The sequence below is a fragment of the Acanthochromis polyacanthus genome, chromosome 8 (assembly GCF_021347895.1).
Source record: "Acanthochromis polyacanthus isolate Apoly-LR-REF ecotype Palm Island chromosome 8, KAUST_Apoly_ChrSc, whole genome shotgun sequence".
Taxonomy (NCBI): domain Eukaryota; kingdom Metazoa; phylum Chordata; class Actinopteri; family Pomacentridae; genus Acanthochromis; species Acanthochromis polyacanthus.
In genome coordinates this window covers 42,432,014-42,451,966 of record NC_067120.1, presented here as the reverse complement: position 1 = coordinate 42,451,966, position 19,953 = coordinate 42,432,014, and the positions used below count along the sequence as shown (strand labels likewise).

At 40.0% G+C, this 19,953-nt stretch overlaps 2 protein-coding genes across 7 annotated transcripts in view; both read left to right on the top strand.

The window, feature by feature from the left end:
• Positions 1-14,897, top strand: part of LOC110946397 (protein ABHD18-like) — a 50,832-nt gene extending 35,935 nt beyond the window's left edge. For 5 of the 6 annotated variants that reach the window (XM_051952300.1, XM_051952299.1, XM_051952301.1 and 2 more), the window contains 7 exons: positions 1,281-1,419; positions 1,634-1,723; positions 4,346-4,447; positions 4,945-5,165; positions 9,307-9,428; positions 10,644-10,806; positions 10,908-14,897. In XM_051952300.1, the coding sequence (XP_051808260.1) occupies positions 1,281-1,419; positions 1,634-1,723; positions 4,346-4,447; positions 4,945-5,165; positions 9,307-9,428; positions 10,644-10,806; positions 10,908-10,965 (895 nt within the window). In that variant the 3' untranslated portion in view covers positions 10,966-14,897. The remainder of the gene's footprint in view (positions 1-1,280; positions 1,420-1,633; positions 1,724-4,345; positions 4,448-4,944; positions 5,166-9,306; positions 9,429-10,643; positions 10,807-10,907) is intronic. The other variant, XM_051952303.1, reaches the window with a different exon arrangement.
• A 1,209-nt stretch (positions 14,898-16,106) lies between these two features.
• Positions 16,107-17,474, top strand: LOC110945368 (E3 ubiquitin-protein ligase RNF103-like). The gene has a single exon (XM_051952315.1). The coding sequence runs from the start codon at positions 16,832-16,834 to the stop codon at positions 17,120-17,122; it is 291 nt and encodes a 96-aa protein (XP_051808275.1). The 5' UTR covers positions 16,107-16,831; the 3' UTR covers positions 17,123-17,474.
• Positions 17,475-19,953: the final 2,479 nt, after the last annotated feature.

The window sequence follows — 19,953 nt, the reverse complement described above, 5'->3', positions numbered from 1 at the left end:
ATCATTAAAGCCTCAACTATTTACAGTGGTATGAAAAAGTTTGGGCACCCCTGATAATTATCAAGGTTTTCCTTTATAAATCACTGGTTGTTCGGATCACCAATCAGTTAAATATCTTATAGCAGATGAACACAGTGATACTTGAGAAGTGAAATGAAGTTTATAGGATTTACAGAAAGTGGGCAATAATTGTTTAAACAAAAGTAGACAGGTGCATAAATTTGGGCACCCTTGTTGTTTTGTTGACTTGAACGCCTTTAGCACTAATTATTGGAACATAAAATGTGTTTGGTGAGCTCATTGACCTTTGACCTGCATACACAGGTGGAGCCAATCATGAGAAAGGGTATTTAAGGTGGACAATTCCAAGTTGTTCTCCTCTTTGCATCTTCTCTGAAGAGTGGAAACATGGGAGCCTCAAAACAACTGTCAAATGAGCTGAAAGCAAAGATTGTTCAGCATCATGATTAAGGGGAAGGAAACAAAAAGCTAGCTCAGAGATTTCAGCTGTCAGTTTCCACTGTGAGGAACATAGTGAGGAAATGGAAGACCACAGGCTCAGTTCTAGTTAAGGCCCGGAGTGGCAGGCCAAGAAAACTGTCAGCTAAGCAGAGGTGAAGGATGGTGAGAAAGGAGGATCTACTGAATACTGATGTAATTCTTCTGTTGGGGTGCCCAAATTTATGCACCTGTCTACTTTTGTTTAAATAATTATTGCACACTTTCTGTAAATCCTATAAACTTCATTTCACTTCTCAAATATCACTGTGTTTGTCTGTTATATGATGTATTTAACTGATTGGTGATCTGAACAACCAGTGATTTATAAAGGAAAACCTTGATAATTATCAGGGATGCCCAAACTTTTGCATACCGCTGTGTGTGTATATATATATATATATATATATATATATATATATGTGTATATATATATATGTGTATATATATATATATATATATATATATATATATATATATATATATATATATATATATATATATATATACATGTGGTAGAAATCCTTAGAAAGGCTAACTAAAGGAGGGGTCCCCTTTCCATTGCAGATATAAAAATGTTGGTCTGCAGAGTACATAAAAATAGCAAAATAACAATTTAAATAGTCAGGATGATAAAAGATTGATTAAATAAGATGTTATTTTGAATTTCTTGAACATGCAAAAAAATTAGAGCTCAGCACAGTGTTCTGCTGCAGGAGTTAGAGATTCTTAGTGGAGCTGGGATTAATCCATTGTGAAGTAACCATGGATGTTTCTTGTAGGCGCTCCAGTCTAAAGAATGTTTCCGACCTATTTGTGATGGGAGGGGCTTTGATTCTGGAGTCAACGGTTCTTCTCCGTTGGCTGGAGAGAGACGGATACTGGCCACTTGGAATGACTGGCATCTCCATGGGAGGATATGTGAGTCACCAGAATGGCAAATGTCATTTTGTATATTGAAGCAGCTTTGCTTCAGTTTTATTCCTATCAGATCCATACAGCATCGTCTAACAGTTTTGCACTACATAACTAATTGATGTGCTTGACATCCCAGAGGCACACATTTCCTACCAGCTTGCTTGAAATTTGAAAATGTTTTATAATCTTACAGTCTCTTGTCCACATTTGTGTCCAGATGGCGTCCCTGGCAGTGACTAACTGGCCAAAGCCCATCCCTTTGATTCCATGTTTGTCCTGGTCCACTGCCTCCAGTGTGTTCACCACGGTAACACTGTTCCAGCTGACAGAGGTTGATTAGGAGACGTTTAGTTAGTGGTGGAGCATTAGATTTGGTGTCATATCCAAACTTTGTTGTAGAGGTTTTTCTTCTTAGTAACAACTAGTAAGCTGTGACAGTATGTAGTCAAAGTCCAACTCCGTACAGACAGAGAGGCTTAAAGCAAAACCAAAATTCAGAGTGACTGAGTTTGACTTAGAGTTATTCAATGGTCTGACATCATGTCCTGGTCTGAACCAGGCTTTATGGTGCTGAGGTGGAAGCTGATAGGTTCATCACTCTCTGCCACAGTTGTGCACACTAGGTAATCAGCCAGTGGCCTGCACTGTAGGTATTACACACACACACACACACACACACACACACACACACACACACACACACACACACGAGGAAAACGGAAAGGAGGAGGAAGGGAAGGCTGTCACCTCCAGCTATTGCCAGAAGTGGAGGTGGTGGACATGCCAGCATTGTGCAAACTCAACCTGATTCATTGAATTTTGAAGTTTGCATAGTAAGAAAGATAAATACAAACAAGATTAGAAAAATAAAAAATATACAACACTCAGCAACATTTTAAAGGTTCTCTCTCAACAATGTGTCTTTCAATTTTTCACCTCAAAACTTCCACTGGGGCTGTTTCAGAGTCTGTAGATTTGAATACAGTTGAGCTGCTGCTGTTTGACCCTCTTCAGGAAGAAAACTCTCTCTGCATTTATGACTGACATCAGAAAAGGGGCAGAAAACATTTAAATCAGGACAGCCTTATCAACAATTTCTATATATTATAATATAGTATTTGTGAGCACAGAAAACAGATGGAAGCACCAGTTTAGTTTAGTACCCCACTCAGTCCTTGTTTTTTGGTTTTAAATTGGTCTTAGGTTTTCACAATCTCTAAATGTACGATAGCATTGCTTATTTAAACCAACATTCAGTAAGGAAAAGTTGTATTACCTTTTCTCACATGTTTCTACAGCCTCTGCTGTCTTCCTCAGAGCGTCATCTGACGTTTGGTGACGTGTCCTTTTTATCACGTGGTCGGTTTGACAGATCCGTCAGAATCTGTCAAAGCGACCGGTGGTGATCACTGCAAAAGACAAAACCATGTTATGGACTGGGACGGGGGGCGGACTATAGCCTCGGAGACAAATAAACATAAAGGATGGATCAAGGAAGCCACTGAGATCAGGAAGCGGGCGAGCTGCACCACAAACCGGGAGGAGAGGGCCTACATGCTCTTGCATACCTGGGACTCCATCCTGCAGAGACCACTGGACGGCGGGAGGCGTGGTCGCTTTGACAGATTCTGACAGATCTGGACACGTCACCAAACGTCAGATGACGCTCTGAGGAAGACAGCAGAGGCTGTAGAAACATGTGAGAAAAGGTAATACAACTTTACTGAACTGTTGGTTTAAATATGTAACGCTATCGTACAGTAATGAACAACAAAATGAACGTAATCCAACAATCTCTAAATGTTCCTGAAAATAATTGTTTTTTCCATAGTTTTTGGGCATGATTGTATGTCACCAGTGTGTTTAGAGAGCAGCAAAATATGTGAAAAGACCATCTCCTCATTTCTTTTCTCCACTGATTGGAAAATGTGTCTCTGAACAAGCTCTTCAGAGGCCTGACCTACAGAGCAGTATTTAAGCTTCATGTTTAACTCTGGGTGTCCAGTACTGTGAATGCAGTTCACTTATTACAGAGGTATATCTCCATAGTAACTTATGCTGAACTTCTAACTGGTTTCAAAGGTGATGTTTCAGTTCTATGTGCACTAAAACACGTCAAACTTGAAATGTACCTTCTTAGGACATGTGGAAATGACATTCAGTTAATCAAAGATAGTTTAAAAATCCCATCTTTATTGCCATAAATTGACTATTTTGTATATTGTCGCCCACTCAACTACGTGGCCGGCAGTTTGGTCACTTCTGGTCTTACCTGCTTCTTGTGTCATTAGCTGTACACTGACCTCAATTTTGTTAGTTCAATTGATTAACATGCAGTAGCTTAAATTAGAGTGCTTTATGAATGAAGCATGAAGTGAATCATCATTCAGAGATACTCCTTAGCCTCTGTACCTCTGCTTCCACCATCTATCTCTTTCCCTCGTGTCTGTCCTCCAGACAGCTCACACTGTGTGAGAATATCCATCCATCCATCCATCCTCTATCCACCGCTTTATCCTCACTGGGGTCATGGGGGGTGCTGGAGTCTATCCCAGCTGACTCTGGTGAAGGCAGGGGACACCCTGGACAGGTCACCAGTCTGTCACAGGGCTACATATACAGACACACAATCACACTCACATTCACACCTACGGACAATTTAGAGTAACCAATTAACCTCAGCATATTTTTGGACTGTGGGAGGAAGCCGGAGTACCCGGAGAAAACCCACGCATGCACAGGGAGAACATGCAAACTCCATGCAGAAAGATCCCAGGCCGGGATTTGAACCAGGGATCTTCTCGCTGCAAGGCCAAAGTGCTAATCCACTGTGCAGCCCTGTGTGAGGAAGTGCCTTACATAAATGCTATGTATCGTGTGTGTGTGTGTGTGTGTGTGTGTGTGTGTGTGTGTGTGTGTGTGTTTGTAGGGTGTGCTGAGTAAAGCAGTGAACTGGACAGAGCTGGAGAAGCAGTATGCAATTAATTCAGTGTATGAAGAGGAGATTATTAAGCTGTTGGAGTACTGTGGGGTATGTTGTCTTTTTCCTTCCTTTCTAGATGACTGGCTTATATTCTGACGTAGTAGTTGAAAATCTAATCCAAATATTCCCCTCTGTGCTTGATTTTTTTACACAAGCTAAAGTTGTACAGCAATTAATTGTTCCAGTTTGATGAGGATATTGCAAATGCTAGTGATTCACCATAAATGTGGAAACTACTAATGGTGACTTAACAAAGTAAATAGTTCATTCAAAAATAAAATTATCAATTTGGTTTTGAATAATTAAGAATTTGATAAAAACGTTTTTTAGATTGCCGTAGTTTTACATATGCTCATATTAGCTTGCTTTTCTCTGTTTCATATCGGAATCCTTTGGGATGTTTTGTTGAATCATCAGTTTTCAGATTTCTGCTGGAGAATTAGACCCCCTTACCAAACACATGGATGAACACACAAGCTTCAATTGTAGTGTACTCATATAGTGTACTGTGTCAATATTTTGGTCTTTGTGTCCATATCTGTCAGGCTGATTCCTTTAAGATGATGCCCAACCTTCTGAAAAATGTGAACTCTTTAGAGCATCTGCTAGGCCTGTCTGGAGATCATGAAGTATCAGTTAGTCAATATTCCAAAACACAAATGGAAGCAGAGGTTGATGGAGGCCTTCAAGGATACAGGGCTGGAGAGAGAGAACAACAATTATCATCCGTGAACAGCAAAGGAACAAGCTTGGACACTGTAACCAGGTAAGAGCAGGGTATTTGTTCTCATGTAAAACTAACAGCTTAGGTGTACTATGTTAAAACTATAGGCCTCAAAGATGAAACTCATGGCAACGAAAGTTAGAACTAAGGTCCATGCACACTACCAGTCAAAAGGTTTAGAACACCCCAACTTTTCCAGTTTTCATTGAAATTGAAGTAGTTCAAGTCCAGTGAACAGCTTGAAATGGTACAAAGGTAAGAGATGAACTGCCAAAGCTTAAAAAAGGTAAGGTTACCCAAAACTGAAAACATAACGTACATTTCACAATTATACAAAAAGGCCTTTTTCAAGAAACAGAAAATGGGTTAACTTAATGCTGCAGCAATGGAGGCTGATCAAGCTGGTTGGTGCTCCCAGTTCCTACAGGTGTCCAAACTTTTCTTGATTACTGACAACCCCCACTGTATGCACATAAGTAGTGTTGGAACACACTGTGGTACCAGCATTATTTGAACAGTATTGTACTACAGAAAGTAGTGTTGCTATAAAAATGATGAGAAAAAGGCAATGTACAATGGAAGAGAGACAGACCATCATAGCACTTTAAAATGTAAGTCTTTCCAACAGAGAAATTGCGAAGAAAGTTGTTGTATCTTCTTGTGTAACGATGATGTGAAGATAGTGAAGAAATTCTCCGCCGACACCATCTTATACATAAAAGGTTTATTAAAACAAAGACAGCATCACAGACACCATGGCTTGTCTGGGAGAGGATTCAAGGCCCGATAGAATCACTCTGCAGAGTAACTGTTTCTCATAGCTTATATTCACTATGTCACCAAAAATATTCACTCACCCTTCCAAATAATCAGAATCAGGTGTTCCAATCACTTCCATGGCCACAGGTGTATAAAATAAAGCACCTGGGCATGCAGACTGCTTTTACAAACATTAGTGAAAGAATGAGTCGCTGTCAGGAGCTCAGTGAATTCCAGCATAGAACTGTGATAGGATGTCAGCTGTGCAACAAATCCAGTAGGGACATTTCCTCACTGCTAAATGAAGAATTCATTTGCAAAAACAGGTAACTCCGTTTTCAAAAAACTATTTTTTATTGTTTACTTGAGATAATAACACTAATTATTTATTCTCTATTTTCTCATGTATTTTTCTACTGAGTCAAATCCACTCAACTTCAGTTTTATTGATATTATCTCAAGTAAACAATTTAAAAAAAAGTTCTCTGAAAATTTTTCAAAACGGAGTTATCTGTTTTAGCAAATGAACTCTTCAAATATTCCACAGTCAGCTGTCAGCTGTATTATAAGAAAGTGGAAGTGTGTGGAGGCTCCAGCACCCCCCGCTACCCTAGTGAGGATAAAGCGGTATATAGAGAATGGATGGATGGATGGATGGAAGTGTGTGGGAACGACAGCAGATCAGCCACCAAGTGGTCGGCCACGTAAACTGATGGAGCGGGTCAGAGGATGCCAAGAGGTGGTCAACTTTCTGCAGAGTCAGTGGCTACAGACCTTCAGACTTCATGTGGCCTTCAGATTAGCTCAAGAACAGAGCTTCAGCAGAGAGCTTCATGGAATGGGTTTCCATGGCCGAGCAGCTGCATCCAAGCCGTACATCACCAAGTGCAACGCAAAGCGTGGGATGCAGCGGTGTAAAGCACGCCGCCACTGGACTCTAGAGCAGTGGAGACGCCTTCTCTGGAGTGACCAATCACGCTTCTCCATCTGGATATCTGATGGACCAGTCTGGGTTTGGTGGTTGCCAGGAGAACCATACTTGTGGGACTGCATTGTGCCAAGTGTAAAGTTTGGTGGAGGGGGGATTATGGTGTGGGCTTGTTCTTCAGGAGCTGGGCTTGGCCCCTTAGTTCCAGTGAAAGGAACTCTGAATGCTTCAGCATACCAAGACATTTTGGACAATTCCATGCTCCCAACTTTGTGGAACAGTTTGGAGCTGGCCCCTTCCTCTTCCAACATGACTGTGCACCAGTGCACAAAGCAAGGTCCATAAAGACATGGATGACAGAGTCTGCTGTGGATGAACTGGACTGGCCTGCACAGAGTCCTGACCTCAGCCCGATAGAACACCTTTAGGATGAATTAGAGCAGAGACTGAGAGCCAGGCCTTCTGGTCCAACATCAGTGTGTGACCTCACAGATGAGCTTCTGGAAGAACGGTCAAAAATTCCCATAAACACACTCCTAAACCTTGTGGACAGCCTTCCCAGAAGAGTTGAAGCTGTTCTAGCTGCAAAGGGTGGACCGACGTCATACTGAACCCTATGGATTAGGAATGGGATGTCACTGATGTTCATATGAGAGTCAAGGCAGGTGAGTGAATACTTTTGACAATATAGTGTATGTGGGTTCTTCACATAAACCCAGCAGGTGCTTGGACATATGGTTACTGGTGCTTCGTTGTCTGGACAAGCAATGGCAATAAAACAATAAACTCATATTAAGACATCTGGTGTTTAACTTAGGAGTTTTTAACATTCCCATCCCCTAACTTAGAAGGCCACCTGGAACAACAGATACTACAAAGTCAAGGTGTCTATGAGTACAGTTTTCTTCAACATCAAAAGGCACTCAGGAGCTGGGGGAAACTCTGACAGGAAGAGGTCTGGAAATCCCAAAGGCACGACAGAATCAGAAGTCAAATTTCTGACGGTCAGCTTGCTTAATAGTGATCGTAGTAAGCAAGTCTCAGTTTCAACTGTGAAGACAAAACTTGGACTTGCAGGGTTGACAGGTCAAGTTGCAGCAAGGAAGCCATTGCTAAAATGTCAGACAAAGAAAGAGGCTTGCCTGGGCCATGAAATACCGCCAGTGGACTACTGAGGAAGCTATTATGGACTGTTGAATCAAAAATTTAAATCTTTGGTTCATCACGTAGAATTTTTGTACGCCATGGAGCAGGAGTAAGGACGGTTCCTCAGTGTGTGACGTGAACTCTCAAACATGGAGGAGGAAGATTGATGTTCTGCAGCTGTTTTTCTGGATCCAGGGTCATTGACTTGTCCAGAGTGAGAGGAACCCTGAACCTAAACGGCTACCACAGCATTCTGCAGCGCCATGCAGTACCCTCTGGGATGCACTTAGTTGGCCAGGAGTTCATCCTATAGCAAGATAATGACCCCAAACATGAGTCCAGAACTACCTTCCTAAACAGATACCTAGATGGTAAGCTTGACAACGTGTAGTGGCCAGCTCAGTCCCCAGACGTAAACCCCATAGAGCTGGTCTGGGATGAAGTGGACAGAAGAGTGAAAACAAAGCAACCTGTAAGTACTGTGCATTTATGAGAACTTATGCAACAGAGTTCATTGATTTGTTCTAGGCTTTCATTTTAGAGTACAATGAAACATTAACATGCATAATTTCCAATAAAAAATGAAGCATTGGGGTGTTCTAAAACGTTTGACTGGTAGTGTATATCACTTTTTCAATACTTTGTGTGTTCACAGAGGGAGAGAGTGAGAATGAAGAGGTGGAATGGGAGAATAAAGGGAGACCAGGCAGGGACCTGGGGGGGGTGGGGGGGGCTGACAATTTCAGTGTGATTCTAAACTTTAATTAATAAACACTGATTACAGTAAAACAAATCTGGTTAAGATATCTCACCAACTGCTTTGTGATAAATTCTTAACATTGTGAAGAGACTTTCTGGACATCCTGTGTAACTGTTCATGCAGTGAGGCTGATGTGAAAGCACAGGGGTTCTCAGCTCAGTTTCAGGGATGACAGGTTTCCTCACTTTTGTGCCGGTAACCACAGTTCTATTTACTTTTGTGGCATTGAGTTTCTACTTTGAGCCCGCATTTTCAACAGCATCTTTCTAAAGCATAAATGTTTTATAGTTTGTAAGACAAAAGCACTTGTCAAGTTAGTAATACCATTTATGAGGTGGTTATGCAGTTTGAAATAACTTATTGTTTACGTGGTTTTGCATAGAGGTGTTATCACTTCTGTTGTATACATTTATTTATTACAGTTATGACAAATTATGATTGTTGATTTCCTACATGATACACCTGTGTTCCCATTGTTCTTGTTGCTATTTAACAGTATTGTTTTCCTTTTTAGTATCTTTTACTTGTTTCTTCTGTTGCAATGTTTCCTCATAATTTCCGTTTTTTATTTTTTTTGTCTCTGTGTTTAGAAAATGTGGTGCACATAACTCACACTGGAAAAAGACTCTCTATCGGCCATCATTACATAAAGAGTCAATAAGCTTCATGAAGGGAGTGATGGATGAATGTACACACATGGCCAACTTCTCCGGTAGGTTTGAATCTGCAGTCCGGCGACAAACTTGCTTCATAACAGAAACAAGGGAGATCAGATAGAAATAGACAAATACTCAAAATACTTCTCCAGGTTACAGCAGAGAGGAAAGAAAACAGACTGCATAGCCTCATTTTTCTACCTGGCGAGTGGAGTAGAGAAGACGTGAGGTGATAAAATGGACACACCTATGAGCACCGCTGTGGCTGACAAGGGAAGCATGAAGGAGAACAGAGCGAGGTGTGAGAGTTTCTAAAAATGGGAGATCTTTGCAAGACTAATACCGTTTGCAGTTTTTGACCAGTGAGGAACTGCTCACTATGAGCTGATCCTAAAGTATAGAACCCATTCTGTATAACCTAGTATGAATGTTGGAGCCAATGAGCTCAATTATTATAAATAGGAACCAATCTTTGTCCGGGCAGGTGTTCCGCCCGGAAGGAAAAAACAGTTTTGACCGCCGTTGAAACCGCTGCTGAAAAGCCGGTAACAATGAATTGTTTGTTTTAGGTTAAAGCTGTTGGATTATACTTATTTGGAGTAATAAACGCAGATTATTGGAACAGCACGCATTGGTCTCGGCTCTCTTCATCAGACGTGGTAAAGTTGTCGGCGTGTCAACTATATAAATCCTGGTGAAGCACCTCAGGGGCTTCAAGCATTGGCTTAGCCTCTACAATGAAAATAAAATTGACAGCTCTGGTTCTTTTCCATGTCGTGTGCTTTTTAGTGAGGAAGTTTAGCTACCCAGGCTATCCCTCTAATTAGTTATGAAAATATCTTTTACCCTCTCCTCATGCCAAAAATCTGTTTCGGGGGCTAAGCAGAGACAAAAAAGCTACAGAAACCCAAGAAAGTAACTTCAAAATGATATAAAAAGAGAGACATGAAATGCACAAACAGTGGGAGACACCGATGGAAGAAGATGAGACATGAGGAAAAGGAACCACTGAGAATGACAATGAAAGAAAAGAAAACTAAGTACAGTGATGACCATGAAAATGTGTGTACATTTGTGACAGACAGTTTCACTTAAATTTAACTGGAGAAAGCTGTGGGCCAATCGGTAAGCTTTTTTTTGACAGCAAAGATAAGTGATGAAAGTTGTCCTTTTGTTTTTAAAAGGTTTTTATTGGAAGTCCTTTAAACAGTGCACCTTTATGTCCTGGGGGCCACATGTCTTAACAAATGAACATATCCTTCCCTCCCTAGTTCCTGTAGACACTAGTCTCATCATTGTGGTCCAGGCTAAAGAGGACGCCTACATTCCTCGAACAGGTGTCCTCAGTCTGCAGGAGATCTGGCCAGAATGTGAAGTCAGATATCTGAATGGAGGACACATCAGTGCGTACCTGTTTAAACAGAATGTCTTCAGGTAACCCCCACACTGTGCTGACACGCTTTTAGACATGATCTCTTTGTCATGCTTCCCGTGTTACCATTTTAGAATCATTTGCATGTGTGTCTTATTTCCAGACAGGCCATATATGATGCATTTAACAGATTTTGCCTGAAGTATCCCAACCTGCATTAGCCATGGGATGCTGAAGCTCTTTCCTTCCTGTGTGAGATCCAGGACCAGCAGCTGTAAGAAAAAGCAACGTCTCCAAGCCCAAGTATGTAGTAAAGCAGTACAGATGTCTTCTTCTGTGACAAGACACATCTGAGACTTACAGATTCTACATAATTAGGTGTCAATTGAGCACAATCACTTTGCCATTATTTGTAATTTCTGCTGTTCTAAAGGGAAGTGTGTGCCCCGGTGCACCCACAGAACTGTAGGTGACTGAAACCGTAGCAGTGTCTAAAATGCTGTGTCATGTTCCTGCAGACTGTAGGCATGCACTTTGCATGGCAGCTTTGTTGAAACTGGTGTGTGAATGAGAATGGGAGACAGTGTGAGAACATTTTTCCTATAAATAATTTGTTTTATCCTTTATTTCTTTTCAGCATTAAGTCATGGTCAATATTATTTGCCTTTTTTGACAGGAATTTACTGGAAAAGACTTGGATGTCAAAATATCAAATCAGTATTTAGTAGCTGCAGTTATTTCAAGTTCAGCTACTAATTCTCAGTTGGATTGACAACTGAACGATTGTTGGGCTACTCCAGAAAAGCCCCCTAGTTGTCTTTAAGCCTTTTCTGTGTAGGTGTGACTGCATGCATCAAGTAATGGTCTGCTAGAAAAGAGATTTTCTCCTGAATCAATCCTGAATCTCCCAAATCACAGTTCTCTTGCAGACTGCATCAGGTTGTCATTCAGGATTTCTTCCTTGTTTGCTGCATTCTTCTCCCTCTGCTGTACCTTTACAAGCCTACCAAGCCTGCTGCCAAGAAAGAGTCCCATATTTTGATGCTTCACAGTTGGGAAGGTGTGTTTGTGATGGCGTGCAGTGTTTGGTGTCTGCCAAACGTAGTGCCTAGTCTGATGACCAGAAAGCTCCATTTTGATCTCAGCACACCAAAGAATCTTCTTTCACTTCATACTTGCCTTCCAGTAAAGATGAGTGTTTTTACTTAGCGTTTTTTTCATCAGTGGTTTTCTCTTTGCCACTCTCCCATAAAGCTTTAACTGATAGGCCACAGTTCTTGTATGAGCAGTCTCTCTCATCCAAGCCCCCAAATGTTGTTTCTCCTTAAGAGGAGAACCAAGAGGTGTCTTGGTGGCCTTCCTCACTAGCCATTGGCTGACTTACATGTGTGCCATTTTCCTTCCATTTCTTCATGATGGAACTGTAGTCCAAGGGACATTCAGTGCATTGAACATTTTCTTGCATCCTTACCCTGAAATACCTTTTACATTGTTGGGAAGGTTTTGCATGATGCATGCAGGTGAAACCCATTTTATTAATTTTGTGACCTCTGCACAAATGGGATGCACCTGTGTTAATTCTGTTTTCACTCTGAAATTAAGGAGCCTTTTCTTGTAAATTCTTGTCAAAAAAGTTGAATTAACTGACCATGATTCAGTGTTAAAAAGCAGTACAAGGAGAAAACTTCAAAAGGAGTGTATATTTTATAAAGGCGCTGTACGTGGCAACTATTTACAAAGTTCAACAGAATACTTATAGAGAAATATGGACTTTTTTTAAAAGTAAAATTCAATCACTCTTTCCTGCTAAATTTGGAAAACTGCTGTAGACAGCATGAAGTCAGATTGTGTTTGTAGAAAGGCTGTGTGGCTGCACTGTGAACACATCTATGTTGTATAGATTTATACAGCATAGATCTATACTAACAGATCTATGCTATGTTGTATTTCTGTGAACAGATCCACTAGGTGATCCTATGTTGTATTTCAGTCAAAGCTGTCATCCAGTGAACCAGGACTGACTCTGACAGCGTAGGCAGTGCATCATTTTTTTCTTTGAAACAGCAGAAGGACACATCTGACATATTGTTGCCTTCAGAAGCTTTCCACACTTCTCTAACTGTATGCTAATCTTTACATTTTTATGTATTATTAATTTGAGCTGGGACAGGCTGTTAGATTTTAAAAGTAAATTAATGTTTATTACATTTTGAGATTTAGTTTTCTTTTTTAGGCATGTTTTTAAATTTTAAAGTTTAATTGTTGCTCTTAAGTGCAGTAAGATACAATCTGAACTTCTGCAGTATATCATCTCACAACTGCTGTGAAACTGATAAAAACTGATGCAGACTAGATGTGCACATTATGGTTTACACAACCCAATCAGATATATTCCTAAATAAATGGAAGCCACTGGCAATTAGCTGTGATGTCATAACAGTGTAACTGTTTTGTGCAATACTGGATACAACACACAGTCACCAGTATTAATTATTCTAGCATTTGGTCCCCTGTTTGTCCTCACACTGTTTAATATTTACCCTTTTCAGCAGACGGTTTGGCATGTCGTAGCAGAACAAACAATTAGTCCTACTCTTAGTTCCAGTAAGCGTCTCACTAATTCATATGTGTGGTTTGAGCTTAATGTTCCTTCAGCATTAAAGTCATCTGGTGTATCTGTACATCCACAGGCAAGCAGCAAAATAAGTTCAGCATGCATTTAAAGTTGCCATTCATAAATAAAATAGTACTATCTAGCTTTTTCAAGGGTTTAAAACATGCTGCACTGCTGTCACACTCTGTTGTCTATTTGTTAACCGTGCCATGGTTTGCTGACATTTCAGCAAGAACCTTGTTTATTCTTATCTATACACAGACAGCAGTTAAAGGATGAGTCTAATAAAAACATCTGTTATTCATTGGACTTTAAATGTATGTTTAATGAGGTACACAGATTTCTGTGATTTTGAGTAGATTTTAAAAACCATCTACACTAATGAAATGGTGCTACAGATACAGTGCACACTGCTGTACAAACTGAACATCTGTGTAATGCAGTTTCAGGAGGATTGACGGCAACAAACAGCTCCTTCAGTTTATCAGGGATACCATCTGAATCTCTCTTTTGTGTCATGTGCTGTCAGTGTCAAAGTGTTGACATCGTGATTCAGCTGCAGTCTCCTACTTCCTCACACGCGTGTCTTTGGCCGGTACTGTGCCTTCAACACCTCAGAAAATGTCTTGTATCAACTTTTATATGTCCCTTTGAGCCAAACCGAGGAAAAACTGAGAGTTAAAGTCTCTCTCAGACATAGAGTTTTTAAAAACTGTGTATTTATCAAAGTGACATTTTTGTTTATTCCCTCCATAAAATAGTCCCTTCCTAACTTAATATTGCTTACATGTTACTCTGTACTGTGGCTTCCTCCAGATGAATGGATAAGTAAAGCGAAAAATGAATCATTTGGATTGAGTGATTTTTAATTATTCTATATTTTTTCATGAATAAGTTTCTTTTGGCTGGAAATGACATAAAAGTGACAACAAACAGTGAGATGTTGTGTCAGACATGTTAATGATGACTATGAACTATTTCAATGTTGTTGTTTTTTCTTAAATCTTTCTAAAAATGTAATGTCCAACGTTATTCACCACAGCTGCAATGAAACGCTTTTTCTGTTTGCTAACAAGCTTTGTGGGGTTTTGGACCAGTCCTCTTTTGCAACTAGCTTCAAGTCTTTGAGGTTGGAAGGCTTCCTTGCCTGTTTGTTGTGTTTTGTTTGTTTGTTTGTTTGTCTGTTCTTTGGTACTGTCATGCAAGCTGTGTCATTACTTTTTTCATCCAAAACAAGCCATCCAAGCAAACACTTTTAAGACTTTATTGTCTGAGATGCAGCGTTACTTTTTTTAATCCTTTGTCCAATTTGCATCCCTGTCTCAACATCTTTCATAAGTGTTTACCTTTCCTCTTGTTTTCTCCTGTGATTAGGACAAATCTAGAGAGAATGGGCCTTCTGGGGAAGGTGACTCGCTTGCAGGGTAGCAAAACCCCAATAAAAGACTGAGTATTTACAAAAAACCACAAAGTATGTACACATGACTGATGATTTGTTCTAAACATGCACGTTGATGAATAAACTTTTGATGAAAACTGTTTTTTGTTAGCTGCCATGATTGATTTCCTCTCCCTCAAAACTGCACGTTTCCTGACCCTGGACTCTTGCACCCACGGCTCCAACTTGGTCCTTGTCTGTCTTCATGGATGATGTGTTGGAAGAGAAGCTTCCACCACACGGTCCTCCATCCCTGAGACCAGGGCCAAGGTCAGCTGAAAGGAGAAAATGGCCTCAACCTGTTCATCATCAATTCAAAGTCACAATCTATAGCCTGCCCTGGAATAACAATAAAGTGCTGGGCCCCTACGTTGCACTGGCTTTTTGTAGGGAGTGATGAGGGAGGGTGGGTGTCATGCATAAGGTATGAGGAGAAAAAAGGCAATGGTTACTGAGCTACAGAGACTAGGATGAATTGAGGTCAGAGTTAAATATCTGCTTTAGTGTGGGGACATGCTTGTGGGGAGTTAATGAGTGCTCAGTTTTCTCATAGCAACCCCGTCAATTAGCCTACCACAAGACTGAGAGAATCGGACGATAGTGGCGCGATAGTCAGTAGGAGGCAGTAAAGCGACGTAAAGCCTGGAAAACCTCGAAGAAGAAGAAGAAGACGGATGTGACTTCAGCTCTCGTGTGTACAGCAGCATAGATATATACAAACGCTAGATGGCTCATGAGCGCTGTCAGCCTATGGGGAGCAACGTCGCCACATGGCGGCCATCTTGGGACAGGGCTGCTCGATCACTCATAACATTAAAGTCAATGGAGCATGGATTTTAAAATCACTGTAGATTGCTCAATTTTCAATCGATTTTACAACAGCTTGGTTTGTTATAAACGTCAGAGATGTACTTGTTTTACTGCTTACATAAGAATAATTAAAACCATTGAATTCATATAATAATGAACACAGATATCATCTTTTTTCAGCATAAATGGATGTAAATGTAACTTTAATATTTAGCATTGCACTTCTTTATTACTATCAGCTTTCTAATGCACAGATAAAAACAAAGCTCAACCAAAATCAATGCACAACAAACAGATGTCTTTTCTTTTCATGAACCTGGTGCCTACATTACCCACAATGCATTTCGGCTGCAGGCTAACTAATCCAGGCATAGATGTATACAAACAATAAGTCTAAGGTCTCAATCAAAGTCTCTTAACAAGCAAATAAATACAACCACAACCACAAAGAATGTAATTTCACCTAAAGATTCGGTTCTCAAAAAACGTTGGTCTCAGGAAAACCTAATAATTGAAAATCAGATTGTGAGTAACACCATCTTCAATGTGAGTAGCCAGGCAGAAAAGACACACAACTATGCCGCATTTTTCAAAACGAAAAGCTGCGATTTCGGAATTGAGCCCGAATCATAGCCACGTTAATAAGGTTTGTAATAAACTAAACCGTTTGTAAATCAATCAAGAATTGAGCGAGTTATGAGTGTTAAAGTGAGGAAATCATCCACCTTACCATTGACTACAGTACAGTGCGCCAGAGCAGTCCCCTGTCCTAAGATGGCCGCCAAGTGACGACGCTGCAGACTCCGTCTTGAGACATCCAGTGTTTGTATATATCTATGTGTACAGCAGCTGATCGGAGCAGATCCTTTCAGATCATCGTTTCCGTTTTGGCCCCGTGAACGAGCAGAGCACCACCACTGACTGAGCAGGAACCTGCTGCGCGTGCGTGAGAGGCCTGTTTGTTGTGCTGGAGAGACCACCGAGGCCTGCGGACAATGCTAAGCTAAACGGTAATCGGGCTTCATTAATGTCAGCTGTCGGTGGACGAAGTGAACGGTGAGGGAATATCCTTCCAGCTCCGTGCGGCCAAACGCTGAAGGTCTGAGGGACATGTGGATCATTGTTTAAGCCTGCTGTGAATGTGCACAGAGTCGATGCTGGAATCCTGCGGAGCCTGTCTGCTGTTTACAGAGACATTTTGCTAGCGCTCACGTCCAGCTGGAAGATGTGGTTGAAACTGTTCTTCCTTCTCTTGTATTTCATAGTGTTATTTATGTTGGCGAGGATTTTTGAGGCAGTGGTTTGGTATGAGACTGGTATGTTTGCTACCCAGCTTGTGGATCCAGTAACTCTAAGTTACAAGAAGTTGAAGACCATCCTGGAGTGTCGAGGGCTGGGATATTCTGGACTGGCTGAGAAGAAGGACGTCAGAGAGCTTGTGGAGAAATCAGGTAAAGATCGGGGCTGGAGTGTTTGTGAGGCAGCCTTAAGGATACTGGATACTCACATCATGTGAGTTCAGGCTCTGCTTTTAAATAAGATGATGCATTAAGTGCATAATTGCTAAATTATTTGGAGGCTCAGGTACGTCTGCATTCACAAAGTGACTGCCATCGTTTTGTCTGTATTCATATCCACGGTGAGACAACAGCAGCATTAAACTGTAAGAAATGACACAAGGAGGACCCTTCCATTTGGCGCGGTAAAATTGGTTTTATATTCGACATTCGCTTGTTTTTTCCGTTTCTAGCCTTAATAGCCTCGCGAAAACCGCACCAATTCCAGCCAGGTTGGTATTATTTTGTACAGTTAAGTCAGAGAGACATTTCACTGTTGCCATCAACTCACCAACCACAATGATTGTGGCGAAAACTAAAAGGATCAACGCTGAATGTCCGTCGGAGTTCCGTGCGGCAGCCGGAGCGTTTAGGGACCGTCGCAAAATTGCAATCGGTGATTTTTCTGTTTGGACAATCAAGGAGAAAAAAAACCCCATACAAATACTGTCTGTTTAAGTTTATTATACATCTTTCACAAGCATTATCTAGAAGAAAATGCATTTAAAAACACCTCACAAAGAAGAAGTGTTCATTCAATAAGAGTTATTTCTATTTCCATTTTTGGAAATTGCTCTCAGAGATTCCAGCCAACCAACCACAAAATATTTGTCATGTGTTCTGCTGTTCTTTTACGACCATTATGTCCAACAGATAAAACATTTCAATATATACCAGAAAAAATGCATGTCCATTGAGTGTGATATCAATATTTATCCATTTTATTTTGGAATAGGTCACAACAATTTAATCTGACCAACACTAATCGACTCATCATCCATTTGCATGGTTGATATTGATTTTTCACAAACATTATCTCTCAGAAAATCATGTATAAAATATTGTGGAAACTGTGACTGATCATTGAACATATTTTTGGAACAGTTCTCAGTTTTATTTTGAAATAGCTCTCAGGAAACTTGACCTACAAACACCATTCAATTTGTTATGTGTTGTTAAGGCCAACATTGATCTTTCACAACCATTATCTTTTAGAAAATCTGCTAAAAATATTCCAAGAGCTATTAGTGATGTTTGTGTATATTTTACGCATATTACTTAGTTTTATTTTGAAATAGCTCACAGGACACTTGACCTACCGACACCATTCAACTTGTTATCTGTTGTTAAGGTCAATATTGATCTTTCACAACCATTATCTGTAAGAAAATCTGCTAAAAATATTCCCGAAACTATAAATAATAATTGTGTATATTTTAGACATATTACTTAGTTTTATTTAGAAATAGCTCACAGGACACTTCACCTACCGACACCATTCAACTTGTTATGTGTTGTTAAGGCCAACATTGATCTTTCACAACCATTATCTCTTAGAAAATCTGCTAAAAATATTCCAAGAGCTATTAGTAATCATTGAGCATATTTCACACATATTACTTAGTTTAATTTTGAAATAGCTCACAGGACACTTGACCTACCGACACCATTCAACTTGTTATGTGTTGTTAAGGCCAACATTGATCTTTCACAACCATTATCTCTTAGAAAATCTGCTAAAAATATTCCCGAAATTATAAGTAATAATTGTGTATATTTTAGACATATTACTTAGTTTTATTTAGAAATAGCTCACAGGAAACTTGACTTACAAACACCATTCAACTTGTTATCTGTTGTTAAGGCCAACATTGATCTTTCACAACCATTATCTCTTAGAAAATCTGCTAAAAATATTCCAAGAGCTATTAGTAATCATTGAGCATATTTCACACATATTACTTAGTTTTATTTTGAAATAGCTCACAGGACACTTGACCTACCGACACCATTCAACTTGTTATGTGTTGTTAAGGCCAACATTGATCTTTCACAACCATTATCTCTTAGAAAATCTGCTAAAAATATTCCAAGAGCTATTAGTGATGTTTGTGTATATTTTACGCATATTACTTTTATTTTGAAATAGCTCACAGGAAACTTGACTTACAAACACCATTCAACTTGTTATCTGTTGTTAAGGCCAACATTGATCTTTCACAACCATTATCTCTTAGAAAATCTGCTAAAAATATTCCAACAGCTATTAGTAATCATTGAGCATATTTTACGCATATTACTTAGTTTTATTTAGAAATAGCTCACAGGAAACTAGACCTACAAACACCATTCTGCTTGGCAACTATTTGTAAGGTTGCCACTGCTGTTTCAGAAACATTATCTCTGAAGTAATCATATAGCTTGGACATAGCTAGAAACAGGGCCGGACTGGGAAAGAAATTCAGGCCGGGAGATTTCCAATCAGTCAGTCCACTTCCGCCACCGCAAGGGTTGTGTCACGTGGGAAATGCACCAAAATTGTGGTTTTTTCCTTCCAAAAATATGCCTTTTACAGTTATGTTATAGCAATTACAACACTACTAAACAGACAGTAAGTCTATTAAACACAACCATAAGGACAGCTCCATACAGTCCAGAACTTTTCTCTTCAGTAATCTCTTCACTACCCTCACCAATTTTTCCAATGTTTCCTTTTCCTATTATTTATATAACATGTGGAATTAAAAAAAAAAATTATTTTGTCAGCAAATCATTTAGATGTCAGCTGGTCATAGCTAATAGTATATGCAAACACCAATGTTCATTTTATAACTGAAAATTGTAAGTCAACTGCCTATCCTACCTGAAGAGGGGGTCTCAAACGTTTTCAGGCTTCCTGCAACCCACCTGACACCTGTGGAGCTTATTTGGGCCAGACTCACCATATTTTCCGCATTAAAATTAGCATTACATTTCCATCACCATGTTAGAACAAAGGTGTAATAATTAT

Excerpts from the sequence above, each read along its gene's own strand:
- LOC110945368 (XM_051952315.1), top strand. The coding sequence starts at position 16,832 with ATGTGGTTGAAACTGTTCTTCCTTCTCTTGTATTTCATAGTGTTATTT.